The sequence below is a fragment of the Notechis scutatus genome, chromosome 2 (assembly GCF_049901735.1).
Source record: "Notechis scutatus isolate UNSWTSFEM ecotype Mainland chromosome 2, rNotScu1.2, whole genome shotgun sequence".
Taxonomy (NCBI): Eukaryota; Metazoa; Chordata; class Lepidosauria; order Squamata; family Elapidae; genus Notechis; species Notechis scutatus.
In genome coordinates this window covers 137,338,792-137,360,040 of record NC_142010.1, presented here as the reverse complement: position 1 = coordinate 137,360,040, position 21,249 = coordinate 137,338,792, and the positions used below count along the sequence as shown (strand labels likewise).

Sequence of the window (21,249 nt, the reverse complement as noted above, 5' to 3'; positions counted from 1 at the left end):
TTAAATTGAGAAGTCTGGAGAAAAACCAAGGAAACGTCTCATTTCCTGAAAAGCCAATAATTTTCTCTGCAGTAGTTACTATAGTTTTCTTCTGAGGTAGATTGTAAGTTGAATTTGGGTGGGGGACGGGGACTCCTTTGACCAATTCTAATTTAATGATTAGCAGTGATAACCACGTGCAAAATAACTATGACATCAGTTTCAAAAGTCTCAGGAAAATGTGCCAGCAGTTGAGACAAATGTTGGGTTCTCTTTTGTTTAAAAAATGTTGCATTATTACAACAAACTATTGTTACTACTATACCAGGAGTTTGAGGGTGAAGGTTTTCAATTGTGCCACAAGTTTTATTAGTGCTACAATAGAGTTCCCTGTTTATGTACACTTTCATACTCTTAAGGTGATATTCCTGGCCGTTCATCAACTCCACAGCACAAGCTTGAGAAATTTCTTGAAAAAGCTTCTTGTACTAAATCTCAAACTATGCAAAATTGCACAATCTGATTCATAAAGGTCTATGCTTATGAACACGATTGTTCTAAATTTTAATCCCCAATATATTTAGTAAGTTATTTGTGAGGTGGGTTGGGTTGAGAGACTGTCCCATGGTCATCCAATTGGCTTCTAGGGCTACGGTGGGAATAGGATGATGCAAAGAGGAGATACTTTGTTAAGCAATAGTGTAGTCTAATATGAGCTTATCTTGTTGCAACTGATGGGTTCTACTAAATACTGTTGTTTAGGTTTGTACAGTTCATTAAAAAAAAAATTTTAACCAGTCAAAAAAAATTTCAGTCAAAATTTCTGCAAAAGTATGGCTTTACAGACTACCTTGCATTGCAACAAGATAGATTTTCAGACCATAGCTTTTTAAAAATATTTCTTGAAAGCCAGAAATAGTGAGCCATTCTATAGATACCCACTCCTCAAAACAATAATTTTCAAAGTGAGAATCATCAAAATGCATTTTGTGAATGGAAAGGAGAAGCCCTTCAGAAGATGACCTCTGACAGACCGCTAGGGAAAAGTTGGTGCTAGGCTAGGTTTTTTTCTAATATATCTGAAAGTCACAATTGATGCATAGGGAGCAAGCAGAAATGCTACTCATGGTGTGTTATGCGCGTTTATGTGAGTCTTGGTTAATAGGCAGACTTCTGACATTTTATTTATTTTATAATTTCAGTGTTTCGGTTATTATCTGAGGAAGGTTAGACGCCACCCAGTCCACACCTTTCCTAGGTTGAATGCAACTGATGGGTAAATCGAGAATGTGATGATTGCAACCCATTCATTGACCTACCTGCTTTTTACTCCTTTGCACAAATGCCATTTGAGCTAAAAGGACCTTGTTTATTCTGGCTACGGTATTTGAACCGTTGCCACTTTAACATGAAAGCTGTTTGAGACAATTATACCGATAAAGTGTGGCTTACGTATCCCATGTAATTGCCATAGATTTTCCCCAAGGAACTCTGGGAACTGTAGCCTAAGGTCCTGCAAATGAGGAGACCAAGCCTTACTCTTATCCTAGAAGAGAATAGCTCTGGAGCCAATTGAAAATTGTGGTAGATCAATTCTGAACACTCAAGTCATGGGATATCTGTTCATCCCAACCTTCGGCTCAAGAACCACGCTGGGTCTAGAGTTGCTTCAAGGGAAGGGTGTTACGTACACCAACCAAAACACCACCTTAACTTTTGTCCTTCAAACCTTCCATTCCAATGTCCTTGTAGCTGTGCTCAAAATAACAACCACTCAGCCACATGTTATAAATAGCAAATGCTTGTTGTTTCAAACGGCTTACAAGTTTTGGGGGAAATAAGTGCTCTCTACAAAAGAAGAGTAACAAAGCTGTTGCAGCAGCCCATCAAACAACCACACTACCGCATGGATAGAAACATTTCCCCATCCTCAAAACCACCTAAGCCACAAAAGAGGGAAGAGCATTTCCCCTTCGGCTCTGGACCATCCAGGGGTACAACAGACACTCAACACAACTCCCAATGCTAGTGGGCAATATTTACAGGCTGATTTCTGGTAGCTGTACGTGCTTTTGAAGGGAAGGAACTGCCACCCACTGCCTCGAGAATGGAAGAGGGGAATGGAAGAGCAGGGTTTGCGCATTAGAAAAAGCAGGAAGAAGGATGGCTATAGCCCTGGGCCACTTCCTCAAGATGGAAGCCCGAAGTGCTGAAGGTAGGAGTCACCATGAAAGAGCAGGACCCACCGGTAATTCGGCACCACATCTTCCTTCCACTTCCCGCAACACAAGTGGAATGCGGAAGATGAAGGTTGCATGCAATTAGCAAGGAATTTTGGAACAAGTGAGGAGGATACAGAGCACAAGCATCTCATACTGTGGCTTTAAAAATGTCTTCCCACTAGTCCTCTAATAGAAGTGACTGTGCAGGAGATGATCTAGCGGGACAGGAGGAACAAGGCTGAGCGTTGGGTTGTGGTTCCAAGGAAATAAAGGTTTCAAGGCTTTCACTCTATTGGGGATGAAATAGATTTGGAGTAGAAGGCCAACAAAGATAAGGAAAGGCCTACTTGTCCCCTTCTCCACTGGCTATTTTTTTGTGCAAAATAACTTTCTCTGCTGAAGACTCCCCCTTTGGATCTAAAACTCCCATCTAGAAAAGGCAGCCAGTTGGCTGGAATAGGTTGGACAGAGAATACTTTGGAACTAGGATGGAAAGGGGTAAACCTCTTTCCTGCTGCTACTCTACCAATAAAGCGTGGAGGCTTTATTGCGTGTGCAGTTTGCATCTCAGTACAGTTTGCATCTCAGCTTCCTTAGAATCAATAACTTGCTTCAAGGTCATGGGAGGAACTACATAGAAGAATATGGAAGCTAAGAAAACCTTGGGTAAATCTGAAGTGATTTTTTTTTCCTTTTGTATCTGCCTCTATTCATCTTTCAATGATTGCAAGGGCAACTGAAGATGGAATCTGGGTAGCCCTCTCAGCGATAGCGATGAACATTTATATATTCTTGTAGAAAAGCCACTGCCACACAGATTTATCTTTTGGCCTTTGTGATATTTGGATTCTATCCAACTTAGCAGCGGATAACTTCTCAATAATCTCTTAGATCACCCTGCCATAGCTGAATGATCTTTCATGATCTCGACTTAAAACGAAATTAAATTCCCTGAATGCAGAACATTCAATGTCAGGGAGCCTTTTAGTTCTACCTTCTTCCTGATGTATTAACTTTTTTCTGTGCTGGCTGAGATATTGTAGCTCAGTTTCACTTGCTTATTGCACATGATTCACCAAAGCATTTGCACAAAATGGTTGCCAATGCCACAAAGGATCATGCCCTGTAACTGAATCAGCATTGGCTGTTCATATCCATTTCTAGAGTGCGTATCGCTCTTAATTAGCAATCCTGGTTATCTACACCAATCTCAATTTCCAGACAGATCTTGGGACATGTGCACACAGCTCTAACTTTTATAGCAAGGCAAAAAGCGAGGCTCTGGATCTCCCGCTTTGAAGAAGTAAATTCAACCTAAGGTCTCTACATGCCTGGCTTACTTTCTCCCTTGTAATCTTCAGCTCTGATCTCCTGCTCAGTTAAAAAGAGCTACAACCAGCTTCCCTCTTGGAAAAATTTTCTTCCTCTGAGATGCAGAAGCCCAATCCAAATCCTAGCCTCCCCGCCTCTCCCAAAACAGAACCAGGATGTGAAGTTTACCCTGCAAAGATACTACCATGGCCTACATAATCCAAAGTGAAGGGGGGCCAGACAAATCACCCAACCTCTTTTAGGCAGCCATGGCTATGTCTGGGCTACCCTAGATAGCACCTGTGTCCTGGGGCAGGACCTGCACTCTGTGGGGCTCAGCTACAAAGGGAAAGAGAGAAAGGCTTGAGATCAGGCAATTAACTCAGTTTGGGAGATGGCAAAGACAGCAGCAGCCGTGTCTTGTGTCCCTGGATGCCTGGCCAGGATGTCTCAATAACTATCTTTGGCCCAGGGCCGGTTGCGTTGCCAGTTCCTGTCATTGTGATTGTGCTCAGAGTCGCGCTCCAGAAGACGGTCCTGCGAGTCATGGCCGTTGGTGCTGCGGAGGCCACTGTTGTGGTTACGGTGAGGCTGGTACAGGTCAGTGTAGGCGTCGGAGTATTCATCTTCCAGGTGCCGGGAGCTGCGCTGAGAGGATGCCGTCCATGTCTTCCGCGAGGCGTCGCTCACTTCGTCGGATTGCATCAAGCTGTCGTGCTCCACTGGGGAGCGCTCACTCTCAGGCTCGCCCACCGGGGCCTGGCTCTGACGGAAGGAACCGCAGAAGGAAGTTGTTAGCAAGCCTTCCGCCTGCCTCGTGCTCTCCCAACATGACACCCGGAGCTGGGCTGGAATTCAGCCTTTAATTTGCTCCATCCAAGACCTACTATATGACTAGATTCAGGATCCCCAATCCATCTACAGCAGGGGTGGGGAACCACGGCCCCTTTACGAGCTGTGGACTTCGACTCCCAGCATTCCTGAATTCCATGCTGGCTCAGGAATTCTGGGAGTCGAAGTCCACAGCTTGTAAAGGAGCCATCATCAACATGGAACCACTGGTTGAAAAAAAGAAAGGAATAAGTGTTTTAAAGATGACCAAAGTTTATACATATATGTAAATTTGCATTATTCGTTATATGTGTCATTTGGTGATGTAAGACAAGCAGGTGTGTCGGGATGTATGCACCACATTATATTGTTTTTAAATGCTTTTCCTTTTGTTTCACTAATAAAATTTAATTAAAAAAAAACAATCGCTTTGTTTAGCAACTGAAGTTTTGGCCCCAAATGTGCTCATAACTCAAGAACAACCTGTATATTGGTCTCTTCCTCTTTACCCAAAGTTAGCTTTTTGAAATGAGGTGCAGCTGGTTGAAGATTCTCTAAGAGAATAACTCAAAGACAGAAAATCTCTGCCAGTCAAAATATTTTTGGACACAAAGAATGGCCACTGGCAATGCTGGCAGTGGCTAATGGCATCTGGAATCCAATACCTGGTGGGGCCAAGATTCACTGCCCCATTTGAGGTTAGTTTTTTTTGAGGGGGGGGGCAACATAATAGCAATTCCCAGTTGGAGATAACAAGGGTAGCCTATTGCCTTTGGAGTTCTCAAATGAGTTTCAAAACATCTGTCACAGTCACTGCTAGAAACTAGATGTTGTATTAGAAAGAGACTTTTCAGTTGGGGCAAGACCGGCAATTTGTCGTACCTGCAGGTCAGAAATGGCAGTGGAAGGAGTCAGGAGGTTTTGGCTCCCAAGACCATGTGCAGGGTGGTGGGTTGCTCGCCAGTACACCTCCAAATACTCAGACAGATGTTCACAAGCATCCTCCAGCTGGTTCTCGTCTAGGATCACATCGAAGAGTTCCTTGGGGAAGGAAACAAACAGCAAAGATAAAAAGGAAGGAGGAGTAAGAGTTATAAACTGTGCTGCAATCTGCCCTTGCTGCCGCCTCTGTAAGCTAGTCCTCGACTTATGACCAGTCACTTAGCAACTGTTCAAAATTACAACAGACCCAACACCCCCCCCCAAAAGGTACTTACAATCTGGTGGTGAAGTTCCGATGGCTGCCCTCCCCTGCAGTCACTTAACCGCAATTCAGGCAATTGGCCTGCATTTTACAGCTGTTTGCAGCATCCTGTAGTCAGGTGACTGCAGTGTAGGTTTTTGTCAAAACCCAGCATTTACTTCCACTTTTCAGCAAAAGCACATCAGAGCAAACAACGGATGGATTCGTTTAGCAACTCTAGCTTTTGCTTTACAGCTGCAGATTTACCTAACGAATGTGGTGATTTGCTTCACAACTGCTGTAAAATAACAGTGGTCGTGGGATGGTCTCATAATAAGCCACTTTATGACCACATAACAGGCAGCGAGGGGGTCCTTGCTGCTCTCTGAGCCTGTTTGTTTTCTTGCAGATGTTTCATTACCCTAACTAGGTAACACCATCAGTGCTTGTGACTAGCACCGATGATGTTATCTAGCTAGGATAATGAAAGCCCTGAAGAAAACAAGCAGGCTCAGAGAGCACCAAGGACCCCTCATTTCAACCCTGAGCTACGAATATTCTCCTTCCCTGATAATAGACAGTCTCCATGTACTGTCCTAAGTCAAAGACAACTGTTGTGGTTCGCTGGCAGCCTGTGCAGAATCGGACCGTGGGGAAGAACGGGGACCAGTTCGGGAATCTGGAGAGGACTTGGATGAGGGTCCTGCGTCCGATGCAGAGATGGAGCCAGGACCATCTGGGAGTGGGGTGCTGACTCCAGAGCCTTCAGAATCTGGCAGCAGCAAGGCAGAGGAACAAGGGGAGCCTGTTCCCAGTCCGCTTGTGCGCAGAGCTGCTAGAAGGCAAGAGCAGCTGAGACAAAAGGGGAGACTCGGGAGTAAGGCTTGGAGGTGATTGCCCCTCCCATAAGGTATAAAGGACAGGCAAAGGGAAAGAAATCTTTGTAGGAAGCAAAGTCGTTCATTCTGTTCAGATTAATCCTTGAAGCTCTGTGTGGACTTTTTACTTTGGTTGGTTTTTTATAGTTCTTTTGGCACTTTTGTTGTTGGCAGCAATTCAAAGGAAAGGTGCTTATCTCGAGGGACTGTTTGGGACTCATTACAGGCTGGGAATGAACATAATTCCCAGCGTTGAAATAAAACAAGAGTTGTTTTAACTAAGCGTGTGCTTCATTACGGTCTCGGAAGCCTTGGTCAGAACAACAACCTGCATTGTGTATTCCTGCTCCCATCATTCCAAACCTGAACAACAATGGCAGGGGAAGAATCGGAATTCTGGTCCAACACATCTTTAAGGCGGAAGGCAAAGGAGCACTGGAACAGAGGCAACCGCTGCTGAGGCATCATGCAAGTGTTCAGTAGTGACCATGATTAAGTACTGGAAAATGACATTCTCTTCAAACAGGCACAGAACTTTCACTGTGAATTTAATGCTTCGATGGTTCCCCAAAATTCACAGACAGCCTGGATTCTTGAATAAATAAACCTATTAATTGAGAATTTGGGTATCTTCCCTCTATGGATGCGAGCCATTGCAAAGTACAGGTAGTCTTCGACTTACGACCACAATTGAGCCCAACATTTATGTTGCTATGCGAGGCATTTGTTAAATGAGTGTCAGCGTTTCAGAAAACCTCCACTCCAACAAACAACTCCGAGACAGACATCCTCTCCAAAGTTCTTTTTTATTTCGGTAGTAAACTGGCACCATCTGGGAAATCCCGAATCTGAAAGTTCCAGGTTTCCTTGCAATAAGTAAAAACTACAAATCCACCCCCTGAACCCCTCATCGCATCACATGCCCAATCACCATTCACCTTAGCTTGAGATGTCCTCTCAACCAGGTGCAGTAATAACATGACCTTGACTTAGCAGAAAAATGCTATTATGTCTAACCACATGCACTCCGAGAAATTCCCCCTCCCATTTTTCCCAGGCTCAAGAATGTGGCAGCGTGGAAGCGTCTGGTGCTAATATGGCTTCCAAAGCTGACAGCGAGTTTTTGCCCCATTTTATGACCTTTCTTGCCACAGTTGTTACCACAGAATCGCTGCAGTTGTTAAGTTAGTAACACGGTTGTTAAGTGAATCCGGCTTCCCCATTGACTTTGCTTGTCAGAAGGTCGCAAAAGGGGATCACATTGACCCTGGGACCCTGCAACTGTCATAACTATGATTTGGTTACCAACTGTCTGGATTTTGATCATGGGACTATGGGCATGATGCAATAGTGGTAAGTGTGAAAAATGGTCATATAAGTCACTTTTTTCAGTGATGTTGCAACTTTGAACGGTCACGAAATGAACTGTTGTAAGTTGAGGACTACTTGTATAGAAAATAAAACAAGTGTTGGTTGGGGTCTGTGGGAAAACCATCTGCGCATGTCCAAAAGCAAACGGATTCTAGTATGTAGCTTCGTATCAGTCTCTTTAAGAAAGGGGCAAATTATCCCGGCTGCAGGCTTCTTTGTGGCGGCCATTGCTGACCGCCGCTCCACCGCGTTGGGAAAAAGGGGTTTTGCTGGCTGAGGAGGGGGTTTGCGGTACCCCCAAACCCCAATCCGGATCCCCTCTCTCTTCGGCTGCCTCTACGGGGCAACCATATCCTCCAGATCCGTTTGGATCGGAGGCACCTCGGCAGCGAGTGCTGCAGGAATCGCGAATTCCTGCCGCCGCCGAAGCCTTGCAAAACCGGAAGCCTCAGTCTCTTTAAGAAAGGGGCAAATTATCAGTAGAGAAGGGCAGCCAGAGAAATTTATTTTACTTTATGCCACCAAAGTGGAACCAAGCAGAGCCAAGACCAAGATGGAAAATGAATTACGCATAAAAGACTCACCGGAGGACACTGGACAAGCTTGTCAGCAGCCATCATTTGCACATTGAGATGCTTCACCTGTGATTTCCCTCTGGATTTAATAAGGCGTTGCAACACCTTCCACAGAACAAGGAGAAGATACAGTTCAAAGTCACCACATGAAATCTAGAGCTACTAGATTAGTAGTACTAGGTTAGTAGCTACTAGTCTTAGTAGCAGATTTGAGTTAAGAATTAGAACACCCTTACCCAAACTTAAGAAAGTCCAAGTGGGTTAATTAATTCTCAAGAATGCTTGCTTACCTTGGGATTCCTTAACCCCAACATCTGGCAGGTGCCCCCCATTGGGAAGAGGAGATCTAGAGCTATTGCTCTACATAAGTAAGACAGTGGCCAAGGAATGAATTTGGCTTTCTTGCCAGGAACGTTCAATTCATAAACATCCAGTTCCTTTTCTCAGCCTCAGCCAACTGAGAAAATTACAGATCTGCTGTGCTATGCCACTATAGCTCCCCTCGTTATGTGGCCCTTAGCCCTGTTTCCTTGGTCCACAGAAGGTCAAATATCCCTCTGTGCAAATATGCAGCATTGGTCTTGCAGTTGTCAGCTATTCTGAGGCAGGAGATGTGTGAAAATAGTTAAGCAGCCAATATAATTTGGCTACAATAACTTGAAAAACAAAGACATCTCTCCAAAGTCTGCTCTTCCAGCAAAACTCTTGTCCTTTGAATCATTCCCTCGTGTACTGTAGATGCAACTGCTCCTCATTACAACAGATAGCCCATAGTCAACCAAAGGTTGATTGCCCTTGTTGGAAATGAACCTGGGCTTCCTAAGGAACTTCCTAAATTCTCTTGATTGATGTGGCTCCTTCTTCTGATATGGTAGCTTGGAAGACCATCTAGTTATGGGAGTAGCCCACCCACCTATCAGATGGCCCTATGTCTATGGAGATTCTCAATCATCCAGGTCATCGTGGTGACAAAGGTGCTTTTTACAAAATGTAGAGACTGGTAGTTCCAAAACTGCTTTTTCCAAAAGGCAATTGGACTTTTTCAAGAAAAAAAAAAAAGCACCTTTGGGACTGCGTATCAGGCTGTTCACTCAAGAAATCAAGGCTGGCAGCGCTCTGCCTCTTCTCTGGTGATGGAAAACAGCCCTTTCCAATCAAATTTCTTTAAAAAGAAAATGGCAGGGCAATCCAGACCCCCCTGTTACAAGCAGCTTTAGCATAAAACACTGAAGAAGTATTTTCCCATCACCCTCTGCTCTGGGACACACACCTGGAATCTTGTATTTTAAAGCCGAGAATGGAAGTGAGAGGCAAAATTCAGAGAATTCTCTCTCTCTCTCTCTCTCTCTCTCTCTCTCTCTCTCTCTCTCTCTCTCTCCCTCCCTCCCTCCCTCCCTCCCTCCCTCCCCCCTCTCTCTTATTCAAAGATTGTTCTGACTTGCTAACTTTATTTGGATAGCAACTGTTTGTTTCCCTGTTGTGAGGACTATTGTAAAGATTATTGAATAAGGCTACAGCTTTGTAATCTCAGGAGCATCACCAGGTAACACCACAAGGAGGCAGCAAAAGCACCCCCGGGAAGGCTGTATTCCCAGCTCACCTTTGGGGATGAAACTTTGACATAGACAACGATGGGAGCCAGAGAGGTTTTGGCCAGCTGCGCTGGGTGGTTGATGGTGTCTGCATCCAGCACTACCAGTTGCAAGGTCTTGGCCAATTCAAAGATCCGCTCAATCTCGCTCTGGACTTCAGCTGTAAAAGCAACAGAAGGGCTGTGAATTTGGACATCCTTCTCCCCAAGAGGAAATGCCATTTTCTCAGCTTCCTTCCCTCTGTACGTCTCAGATACAGTTAATCCTTGACTTAGGACCACAAACTGGGGCTTGAACTTCCATCGCTTGGCAACACCATTGTTATAAGCGAGTCTTGCCGATTTCTCAATCTTTTTTGCCATGGTTGTTAAGAAATCACGGCAGTTGTTAAGTGAATCTCAGGGTTGTTAAGTGAATTCAGCCTCTCCCATTGACTCTGCTTGTCGGAAGCCGGCTGGGAAGGTTGCAAATAGTGATCACATGACCCCAGGACACCGCAACTATTGTAAATACATGCCAGTGGTGAAGCATCCGAATTCTAATCATGGGGAAGCTGCAATAATTGTAAGCGCAGATTATAAGGCACTATTTTGAGTGCTGTTGTTAAAGTTGAACACACGCTAAACAAGTGGTTGTAAGTTGAGGAATACCTGTATCTCTTGTGTTTCTCACCTCCAATGATCCTCATCTTCCTCCTTCCCTGTAAGCCTTGTCTTAGATCTGGCCCGCAGGGCCACCCTGGATACAGTGAAGGACTGGCTTGCGGTGGCTCTGCCAGCAAAAATGGAGCTCGGGAGGGCCAGCCCTCCCAAGCTCCATTTTCGCTGGCAAAGCCTTGTCTTTTACTACACTTTGGGAGACCATCTTCTCCAGGAAAAGTCCCGAAGAGGGACACTCACTTGGAATCACAAGAGCAGCCATGACGAGGTAACATGAAGTGCAAGCCTCTTCCCTTGGCTTTAATGGGAAACAAGCTCATCAGGCTTTGCCCCTGCTTATCCATTATTAACCAACCCCTCCCTCCCTGGTGTGGCTTATATGGCTTACAACCATTCACTTAGTGACTGTTCAAAGTTACAATGGCACTGAAAGAGGTGATGTATGACCAGGGGTGGGATGCTACAGGTTCGCACCTATTCGCTAGAACCAGTTGTTAACATTCTAAGCAGTTCGGAGAACCGGTTGTTAGAAGAAATTACTGGCTAATCCTGTAAGGAAGGCAGGAAGGAAACATTCTGGTGTTGCTTACAGAAACTGCCTCTCCGTTAACCCTTATTACATTCTTGGCAGGACTAGACTTCCTGTCTCAGGAACTTCTCTGGAGTCTTTTCCCCCCTCCTTTGCTGGTACTTTGGTTGTGTGTGGAGTGATCATTCAAAGTTACAATGGCACTGAAAAAAGTGACCTATGACCATTTTTCACACTTATAACTGTTGCAGTATCCCCACAGTCATGAGAGGCCAGGCGAGGAAATGCTTGCCTCGATGTGAGTGATATTGAGTTGGCCATGCCCAGCCAATAACATGACCACCAAGCCACACCCACCAACTAAGCCACGCCCATAGAACTGGTTGTTAAAAAATTTGAATCCCACCCCTGTGTGTGACCATTTTTCACACTAATGACCGTTGCAGCGTCCCCATAGTCACGTGGTCAAAATCCAGACACTTGGCAACTGGCATGTATTTATGACAACTGTGGCGTCCCCAGAATCACATAACCACTTTTTGAAACCTTCTGACAAGCGAAGTCAACAGGGAAGCCAGATGCATGCAGCAAACTTATTACTAACTTGATAATACAGAACTCAATTATCAACTCTGACGTAAAATAAAACTCATTTAAAAACGGTCTTGCTTAGCTTTGGGGCTCAATTATGGTCATAGGTCTAAGGACTACCTGTTTTAAAAGGGTAACTCTAGACCAGGGTGTCACTCAAGACCCGAGGGTCGCATCTGGGTTGTCAGATCTGGCCCACGGGGCCACCCTGGGAACAATGAAGAACTGGCTTGCAGTGCCTCCACCAGCGAAAATGGATCTCGGGAGGGCTGGCCTTCCCAAGCTCCATTTTCTCTGGCAGAGTGCTTAGGTCACCATAGACATCCCCCATGAGTGACATTGAGCTAGCCACGCCCACCCTGGCCACACCTCCCTGGCCTCCCTGAGGTCGAACACAATCCTGATGCGGCCCTCAAGGAAATCCAGATTGACACCCCTGCTCTAAACCATTCTGGGTTTACACATGGAGTAGCATGTCTGCAGAGATAGAAGGAGGTCTTCTGGAAGTGGTTCCACAGAAGACAACGGGCAATGAGTCAGCAGAAGTCACTTTCAGAGAAGGTAATGAATGATGTCTTGACCTGCCTCCTCTTTCTCAGTCAGAAGGAAGATTTAAGCAGAAAATGAAGGTAACTTTCAGGAGAAAAGCTCAAGGGGAAAAAAAAAAAAGACCCATTTCAAGTGACAGCCAAGGTTTTGCCCTCTCTGATTCTTGAGAATGAACCCAAGTGAAATTAAAGACATTACAACAAACATATATTTTATTCAGAGAGCTGAATTTAGTGATAGAATTGATGCTTTCCTAAAATAGTGCACAATTGATCAATGAGTTTAATTTTATCTCGAGCCATTTCCATACACTGAGGAAGGGCCAATCTGAGATCCTGGTGCCAACTCACTGCATCTCCTTGGGGCTTCAGGCCTTCATTTGCAATGTTTATCAAAACATTGGGGTCGGGGCTCTTCACAGGCTGAACTTGTTTGGCTCCTTCTCCAGGAGAAATGCTTTGAGAAAAGTCTTGCAGTATCTCCTCCTGAGCTGCTTCTCCTGAGCTTTTTCTCTTTTTCATTCTGTCTCCTGAGATTTGCTTCCATTCATCTGAAAGGAATTGTGGCTTCTCCTTCTTCCCACTTTCAAGAATGCTTGGACATATCCCTGGAGCTTCCTTGTCAATAATACCTGACTCTGTGGTTTCTTCCCAAACCTCAAAATCTTCAACATTAGACTGTCTACTATTGACCTCACCCCTTTCCTAAGAGGTCTGTAGGGGATGTGCATAAGCGCACCAAAACGTGCCTCTGTCCCTGTCTTATTGTTACTTTTTTTTTCTTATTTGTATCCATTTCATATATTTATAACCGTGTTTATACTTATACCTGTTATCTAATAATTGTTTGACAAAATAAATAAATAAATAAAATAAATAAATAATAAAGGGTTAGTTTGACATTCCTTTTCCTGGGATGGTTTTCAATTTCCCAGTCTCCACTTACAGCACTGAGATTATCTGTGGTCTCCCATCCTAATACTGATACTAATACTGATGTATTGATACTGATACTGAGGTACTAATATTGATAATAATAATGACACCATAGTAAATACAAAGACCTGCAAATAGATGTAGAATAACTATGGCAAAGAAATGAAAGGGTTTCATTCTTAAAATTTATTGAGGACCCTAAAGAACTTTGGTTTGTGTGGGTTATAGTTATCAATATTTACTGCATCAGAAATTAAAATTGAGAAAGCTTAAAATATTTGTTGATTTAACTTTGTGGAATCTCTGAAAGAATCTGCACTTTAAGAACCATTGCCTGAAAATAATATCATTTGTTGATTCTAAAAATAGGCTTATCTTTTAGCAATAGCACTTACACTTATATATCACTTTATACTGTTTCATAGCCCTCTCTAAGTGGTTTACAGCCTATTGCCCCCAACAATTTGGCTCCTCCTTTACCGACCTCGGAAGGATGGAAGGCTGAGTCAACCTTGAGCCAGGTGAGATTCAAACTGCCAAATTGGAATTTTAAGTGATTCTTGGAATCTATTCACACACACCCTCCCCATCTAAAAACTTTCTATTGATTAATTTTTCCACAACTGGTATAAAGTAGCAAGAGGTAACCAACCAATTTTTCATAAGCAACTACTTTGCAATTTGGGGATTACAGTACTATAAATGGTGGCCCATATAACACAGCGATTGTAAGGTTACAGCAAAACAAACATGTCAAACCTTTTTGAATGCAGAATATTCATAAATTTGGCAGGTTATTTTGTCCCAGTGTTAGCAAGCAGCTCAACTAGGCAAGGTGTTGAAACAACACATAAGCTTTCAGCACCTGGCTTAAGGGATGGGGGTAGATATTTCCAGATGTTGGCTTTGTGCATATTTCAGAGTTAATCACCTTGAACTTAGTGGGGTTTACTTTTGAATAGAATAACAATACATAGAATGGAATTTGGGAGGATCACTGTTCTTCAGTCAATGCTTGGGGAAATGCATAGAAAGTGCTTTTGAAATACTACAGTCTGCACTGATGGAACATAAAAAGAATATAAATACAATGTGTTGACTACAGCAGAAAATTGAGAAATTTGAGCTAGCAAGTATATTCAAGGAGAATGATTAGATGGCCGTTTAAGAGAGATCAGGTGAGGTTAGCTGATCCAGGTTTGCAACACAATGTCAAATGAAAGTAAAATCTCTACAATTTTCCAACTTTTCTCACTCATAGCCATGTCACAGCCTTCTACTTCATCCAGTCGAATTTCCATGACCATATGTTGAGGGAGGATAACTATTTTGTAATTAAAAGTTTACATATCTTTTCCCAGTTTGGAAGAGCTACAGAAGATATAGCAGTGAGGCCATCAGGAAAGAGGAGAGGAAATCGATTATAAGTCTGTTCTTCTCTTCTTCTTTTTCAAACTTAACCTAAAAATCCCACTAATATAATTTTGCAGTTTAAATGCGCCCTCAAAAGAGCTGCATCTGGCCTATAGGTCTATGGGCTGCTCACACCTACCACATTTGTAACTGCATGGATATCAGAAAGAAATATTAAAACAGATTGTTTGATTCCATGAATAGCCATGGAAAAATTGCAGGAGTTTTTAGATCACACATACATTTAATAAACAATAATACTAGTACTGTAACTTGCCTTAATCTGGGGCAGTAGCTGCATCTTTAAAAAGGTATTAGTGTCTACAAATATTTTATCCCCTTACTATGACATCGGAGTCATTCACCAGGACCGTGGTATATATTCCCATTTATCCTCCAGACAAGCTTTCCATCAATCACTTTGCCCACAGATTGCTTTTTAGGTGGTTCTTTTGGGTGATTTCTAAGGTCATGTGCTTCAAAAGCTAAAAGCTATTTCCAATGTGCAAATGCATACAAATTTTAAAATGAATTATTGCCTATTTTAAATGATCTGCACATATCATTGTGCCAAGAGAGGACAGACTTTAGAATTACAAAAACACTGCAGCAATAACCATTTGAACCTTCAACTGCATTGCCCCAGGTTGTAAAATGTGACCTGTACAACACTACTTCACTTGTATTTTGCTTGTTATGTATTAGCATGGGCCTCATCCTCTGGTTTTCATCATAACAAATGCAATGCTATATTAATTACTTTCAGCTCCTGTATTTTGCAAAAATGCCATCAACAGGGTGCCTCTCACAGAGAAGGGGCTCCAGTGTGTGTGTGTGTGTGTGTGTGTGTGTACTGAAAAAAAGTTGCTAAAATATTAATGGCTAGCACATGCTAATATTTACATGAGGGTTCTTGACAATAACTAACAATTCTTGCTGATCTGCTAGGTTTTAATGGATTTCCAATAGAGGCAGCTTTGAGATTATTTTTATTTGGGATGGTAGCAGAATGGGGGGAAATTGCACAATTTGCACAATTCAAAAGCTCAAATGACATTCTCATTCCCCACAACAGCAGTGTTAAATGCATAGCTCATTGTTTAAGATTCAGTGTTTCAATGTCATTTGGTCCTAAACACCTATTAATTCAAATCACAATACTTTCAGCCTTGCCCCTGAATCTTCCCTTCCTCCTCTTCCTCTATTTATACTCACTTAGCAATACCCCCATTTCCTCCCACTCATGCCTATTTTGGGCTATGTGCCTTTAAACGCCAATAAACATACTTTACATTACAGCCGTTATGAAATGGTTCCTCCATGCCCTTCCTGAAATCTAGGGAAAATGGTTTGTATAAACCATTCAATTGCATAGATGCCTATGCTGAAATGACAAGAATGAGATGGGAAATACTGTTTTAGGGATAGTTGCCTGAGCAACAAGAGAAATTCTAAAGGAAAAGAACAGATCTCTGCCCAGGAGATTTGAAAGAGTTACTCTGGTTCCACACAAGTAACCAATGAAATAGTTGCAGCAACAATAAAAATGGGAAAGAGGGATTTTCCCTTGCCTTTCAGGATGTGATGCTTATAAAACTACTTTTGTACTATTGCTAATTTTTCATAAATGCGTTGCCACTTCTGATCTGCTTCAGTTTGGAATTTCTTTAGTAAGGTCTCAGGTGGATTATAAAATTCTGAAGCTGAACCCGAAAATAATTTAGTAAAAAAGAATGTTGCTTGTCCTTATTTTTTATACGATAAAATTTTCCAGACCTCTTTCACTGCTGACTCCAGGTTCAAAAATCTCTGTGCAGTGTTTATAAAGCAATAGTAAGCACAATTTTTAAAAGATTGTGTTGATCCCTGAAGATATCAAGCTTCTATGTGGCAGACATGCTCCAAATTGAAGTTCTTCTGGAAATGAATCCAGGGCTAGATGACCCCAATTATTTAGGACTCACCGATACTAGACCGAGTTGTAGATCGCTCAATGATGGCCCGTTTCCCAGGATTGTTCAGCACCGAGCGCTTGGCCAGGGACAGGTCTGCTGTAACACGCGTGATGGAGATTCTGAAAAATAGGATGACTCTGCTAAATGCCCTTAGGACAGGGGTGGGGAACGATGGCCCTTTCTTGAAGACTTGTGGACTTCAACTCCTAGAATTCTGGGAGTTGAAGTCCACAAGACATAAAGGGGCCATAGGGTAGTGGTGGCCATAGTTCCCCACCTCAGGAAGGGTAGGAAGTTGGAGAGAAGGGAGAGGAAGTGGGTGTTTTTTTTTAATGCCTCACCTGCCATCAAATCTGTGCTTCAAGAAATCAAAAAGAGCTTTCTGCATCATGTCTGTCACCTGGAGGAAAGACAGGTAAGTTGGGAGGTGAGCAAAGACACTAGTTAGCTGACAACCACAGTCAGTATTAGCATATCCGATGTGGGTTTAGGAGAGAATTTAGGAGTGAATTTCATCCCTTGCCCACCCCCGTACCTCGTATCCTTTCAGTGAGGGCCCCACCAGCACCACTGGCCGCATGGAAGGAACCACATCATATGGAGGGATGTGCTCTGTCTGTAAAAAGGAGAGTGTGTCACCGGAAGTGGCTTCCCCCCTATTCTGCTGCTAAAGTCTGCTAATCATAAGGAGAAAAGGGGGAAGTAGCAAAGATAAAGAGAAGTTTCTCCAAGCCTCACATTTCACCAATTCTTTGACCCCACAACATCAAGATCATCCCCACCCCACCAGGATCCATTTTGTTTTGCTTTTGCTACAATATCACACCCCAGCTGGGGAGGCTTCAGGTTTTCTGTAAGATGAATAGACTCCAGCCTCACTTTGCCTTTTGAAAGTTCTGTGATATAAAAAAAAAACCTCCACTATTACTGAACAGTTATTTTGGCCCCGGGAAGCCTGGCTCTCAGATTTCTCCTAGCATCCAACCTGTTCAAGTATGAAGTGAGAAAAAGACAGCCTCAGAATTTATCCTGCTTTTCTGTGGGGGCGGGGACGACACTGTCTGGAGGAGAAAAGGGAGTACCGTCCCAGGAAGGAACCCCAGCGTTATGGCCTTACCTGCTTTTGCTTCTGCTTGGCTTGTTGGAAGAGAAAAAAAGATACGAGATTGTCAACGGTCATGGTCTAGCAAGATAAAAACTATGCGAAGGACTGGAGTTCTGCAGGGATGGAGATATGGTCTCCTGGAATGGCAACAGGACCAGGAAGGCTTCTCCCAGGAAATACTTGACATTATTTCCCAAATGCAGCAGGACGTGTACCCACACATACAGGGAGTCCTTGACTTGCGACCACAATTGAACCCAAGATTTCTGTTATTAAGGGAGACGTTTGTCCAAGTGAGTTTTGTCCCATTTGACGACTTTTCTTGCCACAGCTATTAAGTGAATCACTGCAGTTGTTAAACTAGTAACGTGGTTGTTAAGGGAATCTGACATCCCCATTGACTTTGCTGGTCAGATGTTTGCAAAAGGGACACTGCAACCGTCACAAACAGGAGTCAGTTGCCAAGCATCTGAACTTCGATCATGTGACCGTAGAAATGCTACAATGGTCATAACTGTGAAAAATGGCCATAACTCTTTTTTTTCAGGGCCGTTGTAACTTTGAACGGTCACTAAACAAACTTTTGTAAGTCAAGGACTACCTGTATTTACGTTACAGCATTGGAAGTCATTGTTTGCACTTAGAACTTCACGGAAAATGCTATACCTGAGACAAGCCAAGGGAGGCAAAATCGAATGACTAAGATATCCCCTTTTCTGCATTATTTAAATTAACTGCTATCATTTTGGGGTTGGTTTTTTTTGTTTTTTTTTTTTGCTATTTATGGAGAAAAGCTCTTAGCCACTGAAGATTTCATTTAGCATCTGTCTTACTCCTAAAAGGTGTTACCAACTTCATCTCACACATTTCTTTCTGAGAATCCAGACAACATTCCTCTCACATCTGACGAACCCTCCTTCCTTTCGTAGCTGTTCCCTCTTTTTCCATCATCACCCCATTTCCAATGCACAGGTGAAACATGCAAGGTGGATCAGTTCCAATTCTGACCTGTTGGGGTTTTTCAAAATGATGATATGCAGCGTGATTTGACTCACACCTTTTCTCAAGTTAAAAATTAAAAAAAAAACCAAACAAAACAGCAGAGATATGTAAAGGTTAGTTCTACTTTATGTCTTTACCTAATGATGGGGGAGGCGATCGCCGGTTGCTGGCGGCAGGATTCCCAGATTGTCTAGTGTAAGAGAGGAAAGCAAATGCATGGTAAGAACCTAGGATTTAAAAAGTGGTGTTGTGTGTTTACAGATTTAGAATCCATCTACTGCAGGGCTGTCAAATTCTCAGCCCACGGGCCGGATGCGTCACGCACTGACCATGCCCACTCCTGGTTTAGTGAAGGGGAAAAAAAATCCCAATACGTCACGTGATGCCACCGTGATGAAATGTATTTGACACCCCTGATCTACTGTATATGACACATCCCCTCCCAAGGTCCAATTTTATTAATAAATATTGACATGATTGTTGACCTTCCAAATTATTTTCCACTGATGTTGCCCCTTAAAAGAAGCATTAAAGTAACCTAAATATTTGCACACGTGTAGAATTCTATGCATTGGAGGCTGAGTTGAGTTAGCCAAGAGCTTCAGTGTGGGAAGGCACTTGATCTTCTACTGCCAAATTTATGGCCAGAGACACTTTTAATATCTCTTTCCATTGCCGGAATTAAACACTCTATATGCTTGTCTCATCTCACCTGGCTTTCTGCTCCTGTTTCAGCCGTATGGCCTCCAGCCTCTGTGGGCTGGGGATGAAGGCGATGTCTCCCCCCTCCTTCACTAGCCGCCCGATCCACCAGTCATTGCTGTATTTCTGAAGGGAATATCACAGGAAGAGCCATAAGCTTGATCCCCAACTTAATCGCCACTTCACTACACATACAAACTAGACTAGTGTTTTTAACCTCGACAGCTTCCAAATGTGTGGGCTTAACAACGCAACCATTGCAGAGAATTCTAAGGGTAGAAGCCCCCTCCAGCCATTGTATATAAAATTTTAGGTATAATTCAAGGTGCTGGTTTAAATAGCAATAGCACTTAGACTAATAGTGCTTCATAGCACTATCTGGGCAGTTTATATTGTCCCAACAATCGGGGTCCTCATTTTATCGATCTTGGAAGGATGGAAGGCTGAGTCAAGGCTTGAGCAGGTCAGGATTGAACTAGTGGCTGTGGGCAGAGTTTGCCTGCAATACTGCATTCTAACCACTTGCACCACCACAGCTCCTACAAACTATAACCTGGCTTGAGGCCAGGTTATTTGAAGCAACGTTTCTCCTGATTACCTCTTCCCACCGGGCAGGAAGGTAAGGCATGTTGTGGGTCTCATCGATTAGGGATTGTGATCTGGTCTGACCACAAAAAAAGGCCTTCTTGGTGGTGGCCCCTTCATGGAACTTCATTGCCCCTCAGTGCAGTTGGCCCCCATCCCTGCTGTTTTTTCTGAAAGGCCCTAAAGACATGGCTTTGTCAGCAGGCCTAAGAACTACAAATGGAAATGGAGCTGATCAAGTTGCTAATCTGATCATGGCTGCCATGGTGAGTGGGGTCATGTTTTTTTCCTTTTTTTAATGGTTTTATTATATATATATATATTTTAAAAAGTAAATGTTGTAAGCCATCCAGAGCCATCTATATGCGAGTTGGGCTGCTATATAAATTTGTTTAATTAATAAATAAATAATAAATTGCCAAGGGTGGGAAACACCTGGGCTAAAGTCATGCATCACACGCAATCATAATGTGATTTATTTTGTTTGGGCCTTTGTGGTTTGCAGAGCACTGTTTAAGGTTTAGTGTGATGTGGGAACCCTTGTTTTGGCTAAGAAAGTCATATGCAAGTCAGATAGTGAACTCAATCTTTCTTTTAAAGAAAAAAGAGAGAGAGAATAGGATCTGTCTCTCTGCATCTCCATCTTTCCCTCCCTCTCTCTCTCTCTTTCTCTCTCATCTTCTTAAGCTATTCGGATGAGAGCAGAACTTCGAAGGTGTTTTTTTTTTTCCTAATTATATATTTTTAACATGAATAATTAATTAAACATAGCATTTGGTGGGTAGCCATTATAGCTAAACATCTGTTCCTCCAATACTGGAAAGCTACATCCCTGGAATAAAAATTGTTTAAAATTAAACATTTGATCTTCTGGATACAGCAACCAAGGAATGAGATACTAGGTCTAAATTAAACTATACCCTGTCTACATTTTTAGGGCTTTTAAAAGCCTGACTTTTATTTCTTCACTTTCCCCCTACTTCCGTCTTCTAAATAGCTACTTTTTCCCTGTTTCTCTTCCTCAACCTGCATGGGGTTTGGGTTTAGGTGAAATATCCAGTTAAAACAGAGCAGTGTTTAACAATATAATATCTTTGAGGCAGTCAGCCCCAACCCTGTTGAAGATCAAGAAAAGCCACTATGACTTGTCTCTTCCAGAATTTTTTTGCAAGGTTGATAGTAAGAACTGATCTTCTCCCTGGTATGATAATGGAATGGAAGGTGTATTGCTGTTATTGGAGTGGGGTTATTATTATATTTTCTTTTATTCTTTCCCTATTAT

General features: G+C 42.9%; 1 protein-coding gene across 2 annotated transcripts in view; it reads right to left on the bottom strand.

The window, feature by feature from the left end:
• Positions 1 to 1,764: 1,764 nt before the first annotated feature.
• The window catches only part of CACNB3 (calcium voltage-gated channel auxiliary subunit beta 3), a 41,187-nt gene continuing 21,702 nt past the window's right edge, over positions 1,765 to 21,249 (bottom strand). For both annotated transcript variants that reach the window (XM_087954015.1, XM_026677365.2), the window contains exons 4-13: positions 19,393 to 19,508; positions 18,818 to 18,870; positions 17,691 to 17,710; positions 17,109 to 17,189; positions 16,915 to 16,973; positions 16,583 to 16,692; positions 9,951 to 10,102; positions 8,360 to 8,455; positions 5,226 to 5,384; positions 1,765 to 4,277 (exon numbers count right to left, since the gene is read on the bottom strand). In XM_087954015.1, the coding sequence (XP_087810141.1) occupies positions 3,963 to 4,277; positions 5,226 to 5,384; positions 8,360 to 8,455; positions 9,951 to 10,102; positions 16,583 to 16,692; positions 16,915 to 16,973; positions 17,109 to 17,189; positions 17,691 to 17,710; positions 18,818 to 18,870; positions 19,393 to 19,508 (1,161 nt within the window). In that variant the 3' untranslated portion in view covers positions 1,765 to 3,962. The remainder of the gene's footprint in view (positions 4,278 to 5,225; positions 5,385 to 8,359; positions 8,456 to 9,950; positions 10,103 to 16,582; positions 16,693 to 16,914; positions 16,974 to 17,108; positions 17,190 to 17,690; positions 17,711 to 18,817; positions 18,871 to 19,392; positions 19,509 to 21,249) is intronic.